This window comes from Talpa occidentalis, unplaced genomic scaffold (genome assembly GCF_014898055.3).
Source record: "Talpa occidentalis isolate TD23 unplaced genomic scaffold, MPIMG_talOcc4v2.1 talOcc4.16, whole genome shotgun sequence".
NCBI lineage: Eukaryota > Metazoa > Chordata > Mammalia > Eulipotyphla > Talpidae > Talpa > Talpa occidentalis.
Window position 1 is genome coordinate 78251926 of NW_023601653.1, and position 18333 is coordinate 78270258.

At 49.9% G+C, this 18333-nt stretch overlaps 1 protein-coding gene across 1 annotated transcript in view; it reads left to right on the forward strand.

Moving 5' to 3' along the window:
• Positions 1-8514: 8514 nt before the first annotated feature.
• ACVR1B (activin A receptor type 1B) overlaps positions 8515-18333 on the forward strand; it is a 33459-nt gene continuing 23640 nt past the window's right edge. Inside the window, exon 1 of the mRNA XM_037514774.1 lies at positions 8515-8605. Within this exon, the coding sequence (XP_037370671.1) occupies positions 8515-8605 (91 nt within the window). The remainder of the gene's footprint in view (positions 8606-18333) is intronic.

The window sequence follows — 18333 nt, forward strand, 5'->3', positions numbered from 1 at the left end:
GTGGAGGGAGGTCCCTGCTATTTTGAGTATTGAGCACCTGTGCCCCCCGCAGCCCCCTCTAGCCTGGCCCAGGCATGCGGCGGCGGGCATTTAGTAAGTGCACCCTGGAGCTGGCGGTTATGTTGATGAGATGACGGCACAGCACTCAGTCTGCAAAGTCCAGACTTTTGTCTCTCCCACCCCCTGGGAATTTCATAAATAAATCCCTGGAACTGTTCCAAGAAGAATTTCAAGGCTTCTCTGCGTGTGTGTGTGTGTTTCCAGAAACACAACAATTTTACATGCTGCCTAGCGTGCAAACTCCTAAGCAACTCATGAGCAAGAATGAGGGTTGGGCACAGTAAAGGGGAGGCGAGGCCTGGGTCCGGCTGGACCAGACCAGGCTGGGAGAGCCGCAGCTCACAGCGTAGTTCCAGCCCGTCCTAGCCCGTCCTGCAGCTGAGTCTAACCTGGCTCCCGTGGGCCCTGGCTCAGGTTGCTCGGCTCTCCTCCCCCACCCTTGGGCTTTGGCAGTTTTCTCCACCAGGTTTTGCAAAGTGCTGGGGTCTTAAAATAGCATAAAGGCACACCCCCCCCCCCCCAGACTATAGTGTCAATTCCTGTGCCACAGAATGATCAAAAGGAGGAAGAGCAGAGGGTAGAATGAAGCTCCAGGGCATTGTCCTGAGCAGAGCTGTGGGAGCATGAGGCTAGGCGGGGCACTTGGTGTGAGGAAGGAGATGGAGAATCAGGGAGGAGAAACAAGATAGACCCCTGGGCTGAGTGTGTGCGACAGACAGGGCTAATCAGGGTGTGTGTGAGTGTGTGTGTGTGTGTGTGTATGTGTGTGTCTGGGATTATGAAATCAAAGTCTATGTCAGTATGACCAGCTTGGTGAGGGAAATCTGGATTTCTCTGTGATCTGTTGATGAGCAAGAAGTAAGAACTTCATCTTAATCTTTCCCAGGGCGTAGCCCAGTCGCTGTCACATAGACAATGCACACCCCAAGCGTAAATACATGATGGATGGGCGTGTGAATTTGCTAGAACATAAAATGATAGTAATAAAGGTAGTCCAACTTAGATGGCAAAATTAGAAGTGGGCACCCCAAAGTTAGAAGATTCGATCAATCATTAAGTACTTACTGAAGTAAATTATGTATTTACTGAACATCAGGAGGGAAATAGAGGTGGGAGGATTTATGATCTGTCTGGGGAAGGAGAGAGGAATAGACAGTGAGGAAAAGCTTTCAGGAGTCATGGGCCCCTGAGCTGGTTCTGAAGGATGAACAGCTCCTTGAGCTGTTTCCAGCCAGCGCCCCGTCCCTATAAGGACAATCACACTCAGAAGTGGAAAGAGGATTTCCTGGAAAGACACATGGAAATCTCAGAGAAAGGGGTAGAGGAAAATCCAGCCCCGCCTCCTGGGATCTGAGGAGACAGTGGGTTGGATACGGACGAGGACAGTTTGTTAAGAGTGGGTGAGGCAGGAGAGTGCGAACATGCACACACAGGCGCGCCAGGGCATCCCTGTGTCTCTCTAGCTCCATCTCTGTCTCCATCTCTGTCTGTTCTCCCTGCCTCTGCTCCCTGCTCCGCTCCTGCCACATGGCCCAGAGGAGCTGCCAGGCACTACTCTGTAGCATCTGTCACTATCAAAGTTAACTCAGTTTCTATGCCCTCTTAGCTCAAAAGCTCATGAGAGCAAAGCTGAGAGCTGGACCAATCTGTTTATTGCTTTCCCTGGGTTCAGAGGCCCAACCTGGGCCCTCCCCTGTGCCCAGAGGGCAGACTGTACAAACTCACCCCAGCAGGCGAGAGAACGGATTTTCATGATCCAGATGGAAAAGAGGGAGCAGGGACTGTTTGGGACATGGGGTGTGAAAGAGGGGGAGAGAGTAAGAGGGGCAGCTAAGACGCTAGGGGGACTGTCAGGACTGGGAGTGGATTAGCAGTGTAACTTTGGACAAATCACTTAATCCCTGTATGCCTCAGTTCCTCATTTCTACAGTGGGGTGAGTGGTGGTTTTCTCATGAAGAGCAAATAAATAATCCACGTCAAGCTCATGGGAGAGTAATACTCAGTCTCTGCACACTATTTTTATGTGCAGGAGAAGTTAACTTCTTGCCATGTAGAAGTCTTTTTTTCTTAAAGAGGTATTGATTTATGCATGCAAGAACTGGGGTGTAGGCCAGAGATGCGGAGGGTGAGAAGATTCACCAGAGACAGAGTGGGGAGCAGAACAGGCAGATCTACTGAAATACACTGCTGAGGGGAGCAGCGGACGAGACAGGACAGGTCTGCTGAGCCATGTGGGTTGGCTCCCTGGCTGGGGATTGAACTCATGTTGCTGGTGATGGTTTGATAGCACTGTGTCTTTAACCCCTGTGCCACCAGGGAGGCCCCATGTAGAAGTCTCGATTGCCAGCTTTGGTTCTATCTGGGACAAGTCACTTACCTTCTCTGGACCTCAGTTTCTCCATTTGTAAAATAATTTCTAAGATCTCCCCCATTCTTAGAATGCCAGCATGTTCGGCTTGGTGTTACAGGCAATAGGGAGCCTGTGTGTTCTTGAGAGGCAGAGGACCCGGTAAAAGGCGCTCTCCGAGGACAGGCACGCAGCCGTGTGTGTGTGTGTGTGTGTGTGGGGAGGGGGGGGACAGCAGGAGGCAGGAGGGTGGCAGGACTGGTGTGCCTGAGGCATGTGGGATGAGGCTTGCCCTCCCTGGGGCCTCGCCACGGGCATGCAGAAGGGGGTGGGGGCAGTTAGAGAGGCAAAGACTCAGAGGCTTACAACGAATGGCGAGTGAACAGGAGAGCCGTCCTGCTCAGACACTGGGCATGCTCAGAGAGAAACCGAAGTATGAATCATCAAGGCTGAGGGCACAGACCTGTTTACCAAGGAGGCACTGGCTTGGAACAAGGTCAGTGTGAGGGTTAAAGAAAAGAAAGAACACTATGCAATGACCTCTGGCTCTCTTCTCACTCCTTATTAAAGTGAGAAAAATCTGGGGAAGGTTATCTTCCAGAACAGCACAGCTCAGCTCCACCTGTGGCACCATTGTATCAGGGTGATGACGGTGACTGTGCCTTCTGGCTTCTCAGGCCTGTAGCTGTCCCGCTCACCCTCTCACCAGCCTCCCATCCTCAGCCACCAGCACATGTCAAGTTCTGTCCATTGCCCAGGCTCCTCCTTCTGCTTTCTTCACCTCCCCGCCGGTCCATCTTCTCACAGCCCCTACACTCCACCGCCCAGCCCTTCAACCCCCAATGCCCCCTCTTCTGTTCCCATCTTGGGCCACTGAGCATTTCCAGAGGAAATGGCACTATCAAAGAGGCTCGTATGACTACGACTATATTCTTCAACCTCGGCTGGCACCCAGAACCACCCTGGCAATCCCTTCCTGCTGACCCATGTCCCTGGACCCACCACCCATTCTTCACGGTAACTTTTACAAATACTCACCTCTCTCCCCCAGCACATCTGTCATCAGATGCCGTCTTCTCTCTTGATCATATTGTACCATGGCTGAAAACATGGGGTGACCCTCTCAAGCCTATAAACTTTCTCTGTGTTGTACCTCCAGCCTCTGGGAAGACACTATTTTCTCCAGGCCAAGGCTACACTCTGCGCCTCTGGATCTTGTTTCTGTGCTCCCCATTCACCCTGGGCTCCGGCTCCTTCAGTTCCCCTTTTTCTCCTGTGTCTTTGAACTCCTTTTGGCTCCTTTATTGCTGTCTAAGTTGTAGTCTCTCCTTCTTATTAAAGCAATAAACACACCCATTCCTTGTGTACACTTCTTTTTTTTTTTTTTTTAAAGATTTATTTATTTATTTAGACATGCACTGGGTATAGTCAGAAGCACGGGAGGGTGAGAGAATTCACCAGAGCCAGAGCGGGGAGCAGAGCAGGCAGAAGGACCGAAGTCCACTGCTGAGGGGAGCAGCGGGCGGCAGGAGAGGTCTGCGCGCCATGTGGGACTCTCACCCGGCAGCCGGGGATCGAACCGGTGCTCCAGAGTCTTGTGGGCAGCTTCGCAACCCAGCGCTCAACTACTGTGCCACCGGGGATCCTTTGTATCCTTCTGGCAACTCCTTTTCCTCTTTCTCCTGTCTAGTCTGGAAATATGTTTTTTTATTGGATTATTTAGCTCATTTACATTTATTATAATCATGGATATATTTTAATTTCTTTTTACTGGCTTATTTTGTTTTTTTATAATCCCACATTAATATTATTCTTTTTCTTCCCTTACTTGCTTTGGATTAGCTTTTTTCTCATTCTATTTCCTTCCTTCTCAGTCTAGAAGTTATACACTATATGTCTTCAATCAGTGAATATCCGACCATCAGTAAAGTAAGCCTGCATTCACTTTTTTTTTTAAGGTTTATTTTTATACAAGAACTGGGGTACAGGGCCTCCCCGGTGGCGCAGCGGTTGAGCGCTGGGTTGCGAAGCTGCCCGCGGCCTCTGCGGCGCCGGTTCGATCCCCGGCTGCTCCCCGGCCACCGGAGGAGGGTCCCACATGGCGCGCAGACCTCTCCTGCCGCCCGCTGCTCCCCTCAGCAGTGTACCTCGGTCCTTCTGCCTGCTCTGCTCCCCGCTCTGGCTCTGGTGAATTCTCTCACCCTCCCGCGCTTCTGACTGTACCCAGTGCATGTATGGACAAAGCAGACAAACCAGCAAACAAATAAATAAAGCATGCCTCTATAAAAAGGAAAAAAAAAAAAAAAAAAAAACTGGGGTACAGGCCAGATGTGCGGGAGGATGAGAGGATTCATCAGAGACGGGTTGGGGAACAGAACAGGCAGACTGACTGAAATACACTGCTCAGGGGAGCAGTGGGTGAGTCAGGAGAGGTCTGCCATGCCATGTGGGTATCTCGCCGGCCAGCTGGGATCAAACTCATGCTGCAGAGGCTGTGGGCAGCTTCACGGCACTGCGCGCAACCGCCTGTACCACCAGGGAGGCACCTGCATTCACATTTAACTTACACATTTTTTATTTAGTACTCACTCTTGAAATATATTATTATGAATATACAATTCTAAGTTGACTGTTAATTTTTCTCAGACATCTTCATTTTTGTTTTTGACGATACAGATCCTATTTCTTGGAATTTTGTGCATGGAAATTCCTTGTAGCTGAGTTGAGTGAGTCCCTGGAGAGAGGATTTGCTCTCCTTTCTTTCAGATACTACCAGATGACTTCTAAGCCTAGATGACTTGAATCTAAACAGTGTGTAGTTTTCCAGACCACCCAGGTAGGGTGAATTTGGAATGAAATTAAACCATGAAGGTCACTTTGAGGTGACTTCTCAGGGGAGATTTTTCTCATTCACCAAGATTCAGTCAGGCAATTTTCTTTACAGTCTACAAAATATTTCTAGCTCACACTTAGACTGAGTATATCATTACCCTTTGTGGGTCACAGTTTTGTGCAGAATGTTGCTTATTAGACTCCTCACCTTGGACAGACCTGAACTTTGTCTCCTGTCCCATGAATACTGTTCACCTTCATAAACCAAAGTTCAGGGCCTCCCCAGTGGTGCAATGGGTTGAGCGCAGCGCTGTGAGGCTGTCTGTGGCCTCTGCAGCACAGGTTTGATTCCTGGCCAGCCAGGGAGATACCCACATAGCGCGGCAGACCTCTCCTGTCCCACCTCCCGCACCTCTAGCCTGTAGCCCAGTTGTTGTCTAAATAAATAAATCTTTAAGAAAAAAAAACAAAACAAAAACAAAGTTCAAGTTCACCTGGTGTGCAAATACTCTCAAAGTGACAGCCAGCTCTGGTGCTTTGCTTTCCTCTTTCCTTAGTTTTGATTTGAGTATTACTCTTCACTTTCTTGCTAGTTTACCTAGATTTTAAGGTTCTGCAGCTGAAGGTTTGCTTAGGGAACCTGGAGCACCATTCTGAAGAAATCCAAATATCCCCTTCTCATCACAGGCAAGTTCTTTTAAAGAATAGATGAGTCTCTCTAAGCCTTCACCTCCCATTCACTTCATCTTACACTGAACCTGCTCAGGAAAACATCAGGCAAGTTGCTTACCTTCCCAGGTTTTAGTTGCCTCACCCATAAATTGCACACACCCTGACATGCCTCAACCACTTCATAGGATTGTAGTAAAGGTCAAATCATCATCATAATATTGCTGTTCTTTTTATATCACTTCCTGTGTGTCAGAGACTATGCTAAGTGATTTACATACAATATCCTCACAACATATCTATGAGATAGAACAATGATCAACTCCATTTGACAAATGAGTAAACTCAGCTTTAGGGAGGTAAAATATCTTGTTCCTCACCACCACCACCACCACAACCACCCCCAACACACACACACCTTCGGTCATCCTCAGTCCCTAGATCTCAGATGACGAAACTGCTTAGAAAGGTTAAAACTTACCCAAGTTTTCATATCAGTTAGTAAGAACAGAATTCAAATGCACAACACTGGCACCAAAGATCCTGCCCTTTGCATGATCTCAAGATCTTTTTCAAGCTTTCCAAAAAGATACAGGTGATTCAATTTGTTTCAGAAGCATTTCTTTTAAACTTGAGAAACACCTGTTTATTTGTAAAACATTTGAAAATGCTAAAATACTTTTTAAAACATAAAAAAGTTCTCTGGTGATAACTACTGAAATATTGGGTAATTTCCTTCCAATCTTTCCCCCATAGATACATGAATAACACTGTGACTAGTTTGTATTTTGCTTTTTCATTTAACATCTCATGAACATTATGTCACATCATTAGTTGTTATAAACAAATTTTAATTACTAATGTTCCATCATATGTATGGGCATGATTTAAATCTTCTATTTTTACCTACTGAAGTTTCCAGTTTTTTACAATGATAAATATGCAGCAGTTAACATTTTTCATAAATAGTTGTCTTCATCTCTGTCATTTTTTTTAAGATTTATTTATTTATGCATACAAGAGCTGGGGTACAGGCCAGAGTTGCAGGGAGGGGGGTAAGAGAATTCACCAGAGTCAGAGCAGGGAGCAGAAAAGGCAGACCGACTGAAATACACTGCTGAAGGGAGCAGTGGGCGAGACAGGAGAGGTCTGCTGCACCATGTGGGTAGCTCCCTGCCTGGCTGGGGATGGAAATTGTGCTGCAGAGTCTGAGATTGCTTCATAATGCAGTGCTTTAACCCCTTGCACCACCAGGGCGGCCCCTCAGTATTTTTTCTTTTCTTTTCTTTTTTTTTTTTTTTAAAGATTTATTTATTTATTTATACAAGCACTGGGTACAGTCAGAAGCGCGGGAGGGTGAGAGAATTCACCAGAGCCAGAGCGGGGAGCAGAGCAGGCAGAAGGACCAAGGTACACTCCTGAGGGGAGCAGCGGGCTGCAGGAGAGGTCTGTGCTCTGTAAGGGACCCTCCTCTGGTGGCCGGGGAGCAGCCGGGGATTGAACCGGCTGCAGAGGTTGCAGGCAGCTTCGCAACCCAGCGCTCAACCGCTGCGCCACCGGGGAGGCCCTCCTAAGTATTTTTTTTTTTAAGATTTCTTTATTTATGCCTACAAGAGCTGGGGTACAGGCCAGAGACGTGGGTGTGTGTGTGTGTGTGTGTGTGTGAGAGAGAGAGAGAGAGAGAGAGAGAGAGGATTCACCAGAGACAGTGGGGAACAGAACAGGCAGACTGACTGAAATACACCACTGAGGGGAGCAGCGGGTGAGTCAGGAGAGGTCTGCCGCGCCATGTGGGTAGCTCCCTGGACAGCCGGGGATCGAACTCGTGCTGCGGAGGCTGCGGACTGCTTCATAGCGCGGTGCTCAACCCCTTGCGCCCCCAGGGAGGCCCCAACTCCGTTGTTCTCGAAGACAAGGGACAGCACCGGGTCTCTGCGTGCATTTCAAGGCCCCTGATACCTAAAGCCAAACCGTTTCCCTAAGGGCTCTCCCCAGCCGAGTGGGAGCGCCTCACCCCACCCTCTCTCAGATCGAGCACTGTCCCTGCGAGCCCTGGAATATTCTGGAAGGCGGCATCTCCCGGGGCGAGCACGCAGGTCGTGGGGCCTCCAGCCCGCGGCTGAGGCCCCGGGCGGGCGGGGAGGCGCGGCCGGCGGCGGCGACGCCGGGGCGAGAGCGCGGGGCTCGAGGCCAGGCGGGCAGGAACGCCGAGCCCCGGCCCGCGTGCGGGGGTCCGGGCACACTCGACGCGGGGGGGCGGCTCGGGGCCCAGAGAGGCCGCTCAGCGCCGCGCGGGTCAGGGGAGGGCGCGGGCGGCCCGTCCCGCGCGGGCCCGCCCCGCGCCTCGCCCAGCACCCACCGGCGAGGTTGGCCGCGGCGCGAACCCCGCCCGCCCCTTTAACGGGGACACTCCCCTTTAAGGCGGTCGCCCGCGCGCGCCCGGCCCCGCCCTTCGGGGGCGCGCGCGGCGGCCGCGGCGCCGGCTCCGCCGGGAGCGCACGTGCCGGCGCCGGGCGGGGGCGAGGGCGGCGGCGCGGCCGCGGGAGGGAGACGCCGGGCGCGCGCGCGCGCGGGGCGCTGCTGGGCTGCGGCGGCGGCGGTTACTATGGCGGAGTCGGCCGGAGCCTCCTCCTTCTTCCCCCTTGTTGTGCTCCTGCTCGCCGGCGGCGGCGGGGCCGGGCCCCGGGGGGCCCAGGGTGAGTCCCGCGGCGGGGGCGGGATGGCGGCCGGGGGGGAGGCCCGGCCGCGTCCCGGCGCCGCGCGCCCCCTCCCCACGCGCCCAACATGGCCGGGCGGGGGGCGCGGGGCCGCGGGGCGCCCCTCGGCGGCTCCCGGGCCCCGGGGCGCGGCCGTCTGCGGGGCCGCGCTCGCGCCGGGCCCCCGGGACCCGAGCCCCTGGCGGGCGGAGCGGGGCTCGGGGCGCGCTCGGGGGTCGCGCGCCCGGCGCCCCCATCTTCCGTGGGGAGTGTGGGCGCCCCGCCCGGGGTCTGGGGGGCCGCGGCCGCGGCTCCTCGGCGGGGCCAGGGGCGCGGGGCTCGTCCCCTCCTCCAGATGCGCCTGGGGGCGCTTCCCTCCCGCCGACCCCGCGGGGCCGGGGGGCGCCTGCTCCCCGGGCTCCCCGGGCTCCCCGGGCTCCCCGGCTGGCGAGCGCCGCGCGCACCTGAGGCGCCGCGGGCAGGGTCTCCAGCCCGCCCTTCAGGTCCCGCACTTGGGGTGCGCTTCCCCTCCCTCTCCTCCTGGTGAGCCCCATGTTCCGGGGAAGGGCGCCGCATCGCCCCTTCGCACAGCCCCGGGAGTTGGGCGGGCGGCGCCCCCCGCCCCCGATCCGCGCGCCCCGTGGACGCTGCTGGAGGAAGTGGCGCCCACAGGCCCCTGAACCTTCGGGGCGCTCGGCTGTGGCTCCCCCTCACCCCGCGAAGCCCGGAGCCCGAACGGTTAAGCCGCATCTAGGTGTGTTTGCTCCCCCCCCCCCCCCCGCCACCCCAGGGGGCCCATTCACTTAATCACTCTGTGGATGCCTTTCAGGTGAAATTCTAGAACCTGCCTCCAACCCCCAAGATTATTTAAAGATCCCACCCTTGGACTGTCTCCTGGCCCGGGGTCAGCTCTTATTTACCTCCCCACACCAGCCGCTTCCCGGCCCTTCCCCCCACGCACCCCCCACACCCCCTTATCTCCGACCCTCGCAGCCTGTGCTCTGCCCATGCCACCCTTTCCACCGCGGCGGGTCCCTTTCTGGGGGACACTCAGCTGGGTGTGTTGTTTATGAGGCGTTGGGGGCTGAGAAGAGTAGGTGAAGCCCTCAAATTCCTAATTGAAGCGAGCCCTCAGATGCGTCTTGGCATTGGGGGAGCAGACGAAGGTTATATTTGGCAGTTACATTGGAGTGATTATTGACCCACAGATGGATCTGGGAGAGGATCGGGATTGTGTTCGCTCCTGATGCACAAAGCCTGCTGCTCTGACTTCTCAGCAGCCCCTCACCTCCAGCAGTGGGAGAGCCAGCGTGTGCTCTGGGCTCTCCTCCTCGCTGAGGATACTGCTGCTCAGGTGGGCTCAGGCTGCTTGAGAAAACCAGACCAGCAAGCAGAGACATCACCCCGCTTTGGAGTCTCAAAAACAAGTTCATTTTCTGCAGCTTTGGTATTTGCTCCCAGCAGTGTAGCCTGTGCGGTGGGGTCTTTGTTCACTGGCTATTGCTTCTGTTGCACCTCCGTGTGTGCGTGTGTGTGCGCGCGTGTGTGTGTGTGTGTTCCTGGGTCTGGCTGTTCTGTGGCAGAGGTGGGATCTGACTGACGTGGGGAAGGTGAATGCACATGGCCTGACATTTGTGGTGAGAATATGGTTTTCGAGAAGGGCGTGAGTTGGACGTTATTTGGGGCCGTGTGTTAGGAATCTATAGCACTGTTGTATCTCCAGTGGGGTTTAAATAAGGAAAATGATTAAATCTTTAAATTCCATAGGAATTTGTATCCTGTCCCTACTTTGTACAAGATTCTTAACAGCCGTTTTCCTGTTGATTTGGTGCCGTATCTGTGGGGATTTTCTTGTGAGTCAAGTTAAGATGGTTTCATTGATATCTAACTGGTTTTGAATGGGCTAGAGTTCACTTTTGGTAACCTTCCTAAAATGGATGTTTGCTGGGGTAAGGATGGGCATAAGAGGGAGTTAGTTTCTTTTTTTGGTAAATTGGAAATTAGGTTGTGTGTCCAGCAAACATTCTCGAAGGTCTTTAAACTTTTTGGCCAGACAGCACGGTTTTTCCCGGGACACATCTAGTTGCCAATAGCGCATGCTGCAGAGACCACTGTTGCAAAAGACTTGAAGTCAAACGTCAGTTCTGGGAAAACAGAGGCTGTGGGATGACAAGAAGCTGATTGCTTTCCTCCCCTGCTTCTCCTCCCCCCTTGTCCAGCTAGGTGGGCAGGAGGGGAGGCAGAGCCAGACAGTCCTGAGGCCTGTTCTCGGACCTGACAGGAGAGCAGCGAGGGATAGGTGTTTCTATTAGCCAATTAACCGCGCCTTCGTAGAGCGCTAGTGATGAGGAGAATGAGTTCCAGGTATCAACAACCTCCGTGTGGTAGGTGTGCCGTGTTTTAAGGCCCAGCTCTGGAGTTTTCACACTAGTGTTTAAAAATGTAAAGTTAGTATCAGAACATGCCATTCATTTATTTCTTGAGAAAAAAGCAACAGGGAAGACATTTGAGGTTCAGATAGGAACATTTTGAATTTTGGTGAACAGACCAAAAATCTAATTTTAGACCAAGTCTTATAATTTCATTGAGTGGACGTGGATGTGAAGTACAGTGAAAGTGAACTCTTGTAGAGAGAAAGAGAAGCTCTGATTAGTTTTGTTAAAAGGGCTCCTGGAACAAATGTGATTAAAACATAGTAAAACGGCTATGCTGGTTAAAGGTTAGGGCCAAACAGAGGGAGGAGGCTGGTTTTCAGCCCCAGAACTTCGCTCCCTGACAGGTTGTCCTTGAACAAATCACTTAACCTTTCTGTGACTCTGGTGTTCCCTCTGTAAAGTAAGGAAATCGTCTCTGTTGCTGTTATTGGGACATTTGTAAGACCGACTTACTGATAGCCAGTTGGCTGGGAGGTATTTTTAGATGCAGTTTCTGACTTCAGTGAACAAGCAATGTTGGGTTACTTTTTATCTTATGGGGCAGAATAGCATACTCTGGCCATTGATAGAAACACCACACGTCTCAGTGTGGTTCATTTCTCCTTGTTTGTTCATTTTTGTAGGCCAGGTTCAGATTTCCTCCAGGTCATTTCTGTCTCTTGACAGGCACTTGCTTTGTCGACTGGACAGCATACCTGTGCTAATCAAAGACAGTCTGGAGGGAGTGACCTGCTTTAGACTTTATTAGTTTGGCGATGTTTTAATTCTTATGCAACTCTGGTTATGTTTATGGCACTATGTAAATGTTACATAAGAACACAGAGGCTGAGAGGTGGCCAGAATGGTGACTGTGAACGCGGGAAGGTTAGGCTGAGGACTTCATCTGAAAGGACCTTGGAGATCTGCAGTTCCAGGAAGGAGCTGCACTTCATGCTCCTCTGAAACCCTTTTTAGATGATTGTGTCTTTCAGGTGGACTGCTGTGTTATAAATAGGTTTATTCTCCACCGGTGAGCTAATTGTAACCTTGCTACCAAAATATGAATCAGTACCGAGTGATGAGGCTCTCTGCTTCTTTCAGCATGTCCTGTGGAAGCTGCTTGTTGCATTTTGGAGCATGAGCTTTGTGCATTGCCGCCTAGCCTCCTAATAACTCAGGAGTGCAGGGTGTTGAGGTGGAACGGAATTCTCAGCTCATGGAGATTTAGATCTTCTTTAGTTTTGAAGGTTACATTAGAATACTGAAGTGCCTCTTTTGTTTTAATTTTGAAATCTTTATTGTTTGCTGTTCAGTTTTGCTCAGAGCAGCAGTGAACATTAATTCTGGAATCCCGCCTCTTTGTCTTGAGTTCTGGGGTGGCTTGTCTGTTGTAGTAGGAGTTGATACAAGAGGGTCTTAGCGCATTTTCCTCTCTGGTTATAAGAAGAGACTCCTCAGGTCTCTTTCTCATCAATTCCTCTGAAGCTGGAAGTGCTGCAGGCATTGCAGCCCACCAGTTCCGCTCCGACTAGGGATGCCGGAACCTTTTAAGGAATCATCTCAGGCCCGGAGTCCCCTGCAGTCTAACTTGCATTTCTCACACTCTGAGGCGCTACCTCATAGCAAGGTTTGACTACCTGCTCTTGGATTTTGCTCTTCTCAGTTTCCCCGTCTCACACAGGCTGTATCATCAGCGCTGGCTCTTGTCTGGTCCCTCTGCTACTTGCTTCTCCCCCCATGGGTGAGTGTCAGCATCGGGCAGAAATGCTGTTTGAGAGCGTACCTCTGTGGTCCCGTACCCTGCCGTTGCCGGGGCTGTGTGGCTGTGACGTTTCCAAGCAGTGTGACCTGCCCTCTGGGTTTCACAGGCAGTGCTGCTTCAGGCAGCTCCGCTGTTCTTTTAGAATTTCTTCTCTTCCACTTAGTCTTAAGCCTGCAATTTTTTTTTTTTAAAGATTTATTTATTTTTGGGCCTCCCTGGTGGTGCAGGGGTTAAAGCACCGTACTATGAAGCAATCCCCAGCCTCTGTTGTGGCACGATTTAACCGATTTAACCCACATGGCGAGGCAGACCTCTCCTGTCTCGCCCGCTGCTCTCCTCAGCAGTGTATTTCAGTCAGTCTGCCTGTTCTTTTCCCCATTCTGTCTCTGGTGGATCCTCTCACCCCTTGCATCTCTGGCCTGCACCCCAGCTCTTGTATGCATAAAAATTTAAAGATTTATTTATTTATGCATACAAGAGCTGGGGTACAGGCCAGAGATACGGGGGGGTGAGAGGATCCACCAGAGACAGACTGGGAAACAGAGCAGGCAGATCTACTGAAACACACTGCTGAGGAGAGCAGCGGGCGAGACAGGAGAGGTCTGCAGCGCCATGTGGGTTGCTCCCTGGCCGGCTGGGGATCACATTCATGCCTCAGAGGCTGCGGATTGCTTCATAGTGCGGTGCTTAAACCCCTGCGCCCTGAGTGAGGCCCAAGCCTGCAATTTTTTGTTTGTTTTTGCTAAAAATTTTGTATTTATCATAATGAAAGTGACTGTCTTTCCCTTTTAAAGTTTCAGATTGCCTCTAATATTTATACAATAACATGTAGATGACTTCTTTCTTTATTTGGTTGGGGATGTACCTGGACTGATTCTTGACATAGGGAATAACACAGGACAACTTGACAGAAATCCCCACCTGCTACGGAATTGACATTAGCAGCGGCTTAGCCTGAAAATACATAAACATGGTCATCAGTCATGAATGCAGCGAAGAAGATGAAATAGGCCAGTATGCTAAAGTGTGGAAGTTGCCATTTCCCATCTCTGTCAACTTCACTGTCATCTGTAAAATAGGCCTAATACAGTCAAGTCCCCGTTCCTGTGGTAGTTATGTTCTGTAAAGCCGACATACACACTGAATTGGTGACTGCTGGACCAGTGCTCCAAGGGGTGCCACAGGGTGGGTGCCTGTGAGCCTCTGATCACAGTTTTCATCTGTCAGTCAATACGTAATTTTGTTTTATGTATGTTTTCGTTTAAAGACACTTGACTTGATATACACACACACAGTTGATTAACACTGCTGCCAAGGCCAGCAGCACTGTAATGCCCGCCTGAAAGGGTTTTCTTTCTGTGTGGCTCATCACTGTCTTGTTGAGCCTGGGACACTACGTAGCACTTCAGCATTGCTCCTGGGAACCGCTGTAAACAGTGAGATCACCAACAACAGGCACAAGAAGGCAAAGCCTTGGCACTCAGCATGTCATGGGAAGGATGCACGTTTACAGTAGGAGAGCCGAAACAAGGAGGCAGAGCACTGTCTTGGCCCACCACTCTGCCCACATCCACAGATGAGCACAAAACACAGAGTATTGTTTTGGGGACTGCAAGTAAGCAAATTCACAGATATGGATGGAGCCCACGGATAATGAAGATCAACTGTATTTTGTTAAAGCCAAAATAATTGTGGCAGAGATGAAATTATATTCACGTGAAATTCCAGAGAGTCCTGATTTCAGGATTTACAATTAGAAGTCCCTTTTCCAACCTGTAAGTAAATGAAACATACATGCATACATTCTTATGGGTGTGTGTCTGTTTACATAGCTTGAGCACTACTGTGGTGATCTGAAGAGTCCTTTGACACAGATTTACGGAGAACCTTTGAGGGGCCAGGCACTGTTGTAGGTGCTAAAGATAGAACAGTAAACAAACGGAGGTAAAAATGCCTTCCTTCATGAAACTTAGCTTGTGGCAGGAGAGATAGTAAAGAAGTAAAATATAAAGTGATTCTGCCTCCCACAGCCCACCTTTGGCTCCCCTCCCCTCCCAGATTCCTAGCCTTGGTATGCACGCACCTCCTTCCAGCTGTTCCGTCAGCGTGATTCTAGGTACTACTGTGAAGGGATTCTGTAGATGTGGTTAAGCCATTAAATAGTTGATGCAGCTCGGAAGGCTATCTTGGTGGTCCTGACCTAATTAAGATAGCCCTCTGGAGGTTGAGGCTTTCTCAGCTGATGCAGAGGAGCAGGTCAGAGATGCTCCAGCTGGCTTGGGGAAAAGCAAACATCCATGTGTCATCTGCCCGCAGAGGCCGTGCGGCCAGGAACTGTGTGCCAGCTCTAGGGGCTGAGAGTGTGCTCTGCTGTCAGTGGAAGGAATATGGGGACCTCAGCTTTTCATCCACAAGGCAGTGGGTTCTGCCAACAACCTGGGAGCTTGAAGAGGTGAAAGCCCTAGATGGGAAAGCAGCCCTGGCTGACATCAGTCCTGCTGCGCCGGGACTCCTGACCCACAAGAGCTGCGAGAGAGTGAACAGGTGTTTTAAAACGTGTGTGTGGCGGGGGGGGGGGGTTGTGAGTGTGTGATGAGTCAGAGGTGACGGGAGAAGAAGGAAAAGGGGGGGGGGGTGGCAAGAGACCTGTCCCAAGACAGGCTTGAGGGGCCTCGAGGCCTGGGGCCCAGCGGTCCCATCATTGGACCTCACAGGCGACATCTTTTAACCGCCTGTGGCTGTCATCCACTGCCAGTTACCTTGTCCTAGATACTTAAGAGTGTTCGGGGGAGAGAAGAGATTGTGAGTGCTTTGGGGAGAAGTTTTTTAAGTGGTTGTGATGTTTGAAGAGTTGAAGGGTCTTGGCATTAAGGCATATTTTTTTAGCAAGTCCTTGTGACCATGCCTTTCCCAGTGTCCTCGTGTGTAGTCTTGGTGTGCATCGTTGTGTACCGCATCCCACACTTGTAGTACATAAAATAGAATCGGATTCTGCCAGCATTCCTTTCTAATACCTAGGATTAAGCCGAATGTGGAGAGGGATACTGAGTCCTTGCCTTTAGAGGTTTACACACAAATTGACTTGTTGGAACAACCGCAAAACTATGAAGAATTCAGACCTTTCTCATCATTAGAACGACAGTGATAACAGTATCTGATTTGCTGAATGTTTACTATATTCTCAAGTAATATGCTAGGCATTTGTGTTACATCATTTACACAGCTATTCTCTGAGGTGCTCCTACCCCGTTTATAAAAGTGTATAGAATGGTTAAGCACACACCCCCCCCCCTAAATACTCTAAATACTAAATACTGTACCCATTGAGTTTCATCTGATCTAATCTCCCTGTGCCCTTGTCCCTGGCTGGGACCTTGGCATTGTTGCATCTGTCCATTTACTTTGGACCTAATATGCCTTGTATGTTTCATGACCTTGACCTTCTCTTCCTAGCCAGATGCAACATCCTCCCGTGTGAGACTTTTGTCCTGCCTTCCCCCTGTCAAGGATTTCATTCTCTCTGCTTTTCTCTGTGGCTCTTATTGGTAGTATAGAGGTTCACATTCATTTGTAGTTGTCTGCTCTTCCTGTTCTGCCACCCCCTGTCCCCTAAAAATTGATACTAGAAACTGGTTTATTCTTTATATGGCCTTGTCCTGTCACAGAGCCTTGCATATTTTAAGTACTTAATACATCTGTTTAATTGAATTAATTCATTTCTTTTCCATCCTCTCAGCAAACTCCTAGGTAAATAATTCCAGTTCTGTCCTGCTGTAACTTTATTTTCTTCTCTATATACTCTTTTTATCCAAGCCTCTCAAAAATGCTGCAAACATTTGTGAGTTGTTTGGAACATCATAATCTCCCTTCTTTCATCTCTGTTTATTCTACCACCTACCCCATTTAATTCCGGCCAAATGAACTTGAACTCAGTCTCATTAGTTTTAATCTCAGCCCTGCTGATTTTTTTTTTCCTCCTCCATTGGCCCAGTTGCCTGAAACAATCATTCCTACCCCTCTTCTCACCGGAAGCTGCGATGTATACCAACTCCTCTCACTCATAGTATGCTAAATAGGTCAGGAAGCAAACGCAACACACCTCTGATTAATAGCCTCCCCTGCCCTACTGAGCCATGAATGTGTCTGTTTAAGTGCAACAAAGAGAAAACGTAGAGTAGTTATGTGTGTTGGTTATAAAGTGAGTGAAGGTGAAATACCAGGTTGGGTGGATAGTCTGTGCTGGCTGGGTCTGTGCACCTGGGCCCTGGGAACCTTGAACTTGCTTTGTCATAGCGATGTCACTCATTGCAGTTTTACTGTGACGTTCTCCTGGGCAACAGGTGGGTCCTCGCTAGATGTTCAGGTCTTTACAGTCAGCCATAAATTAAGTTGCAGTGACAGGTCTCCTTAGCATAAACATCAAACGTCTCTTTTGAGTGAGAACAAAGCTTTCATTCTCTAGACCTGAGGCTTGAGGGTGAACTTGTTTAAACAGCTCTCTAGGGTTGGGTTTGTCTCCAAGTAGAATGTCAGAAAGGCAGTTTGTAGAATAGATATAGTGTGGAGCTGGCTTTTTAAACACCTTTTTCTTCTGCAAACCCCATTCTGAGACCTTTTTCCAGATTGCAATTAAATGCCAAGTTTATCAAGTGTCTTATTGTTAAATCAGTGGGGGTTTTTTCCCTCCTCATACAAATAGCTTCCTTTATTAAATCATTTATGTATTTTTTTCATAAGTTTTTTTTTTTACCAGTACATATTTTAGGTTCTTTTGGGTACCACCAACTCACGTGTAAAATTTGACTTAATGCTCTTGGGTACTTTTTGGGTTTTCTGTTTAATGTATTTTTAAACTCTAATTTTGATGAGTATGATGGGTGAAAATGGAACTGGTCTTTTTACCAGTACGATCGGATTGCTTTCCTTTAATGCTGGGAAGTATTTCTTCTTAGGGTAGTTAGCACTTTGGCTGCTGCTACAGTGTCAGTTCCCATTTATTTTTCCTTCACCTTCACCCACCGCCCACTCCAGGAGAACCAGGCATCGCCTCTATGATAGGATGGCTTCGCACCAACACTTCCATTTTCTCACCTAATTCAGGATTTTCATAAATACTTCGGCAGTTGTGTAGATCAGTAGTTACTGAGCAATGTTGTTCTTTTTCCTTTCTGTCTCTAAGGCAGCGGATCCCTTTTAAAATGAAAATGTAGAAATGGATATAAAATGGATAAAAGCTGAGCCACTCTGACAGAGCCCCCTTCCCTGTCTTAACTACAGTGTTACTTACCTTCTGGGCGCTGCGCTGGCTCCCAGCAAGAAGCTGGTGAAGAGGGGACACTGATTCCCCCCTCGGGATGGGCGTCTTGGCGGGCCTAGAGAGTCAGAAGGGAAGCTGTACCTCCAGTTTGTTTGTTTTTTCTGTGCTTATGTTAGGTTTTTGGTTGTTTTGGTTTTTATAATTGAGATTACATTATAAATATTGTTTTACAAATATGGATTTGTGGTATTTTTTAAACGCTTTAACGTGTCCAATTCAGCGATGCTAAGGGTTT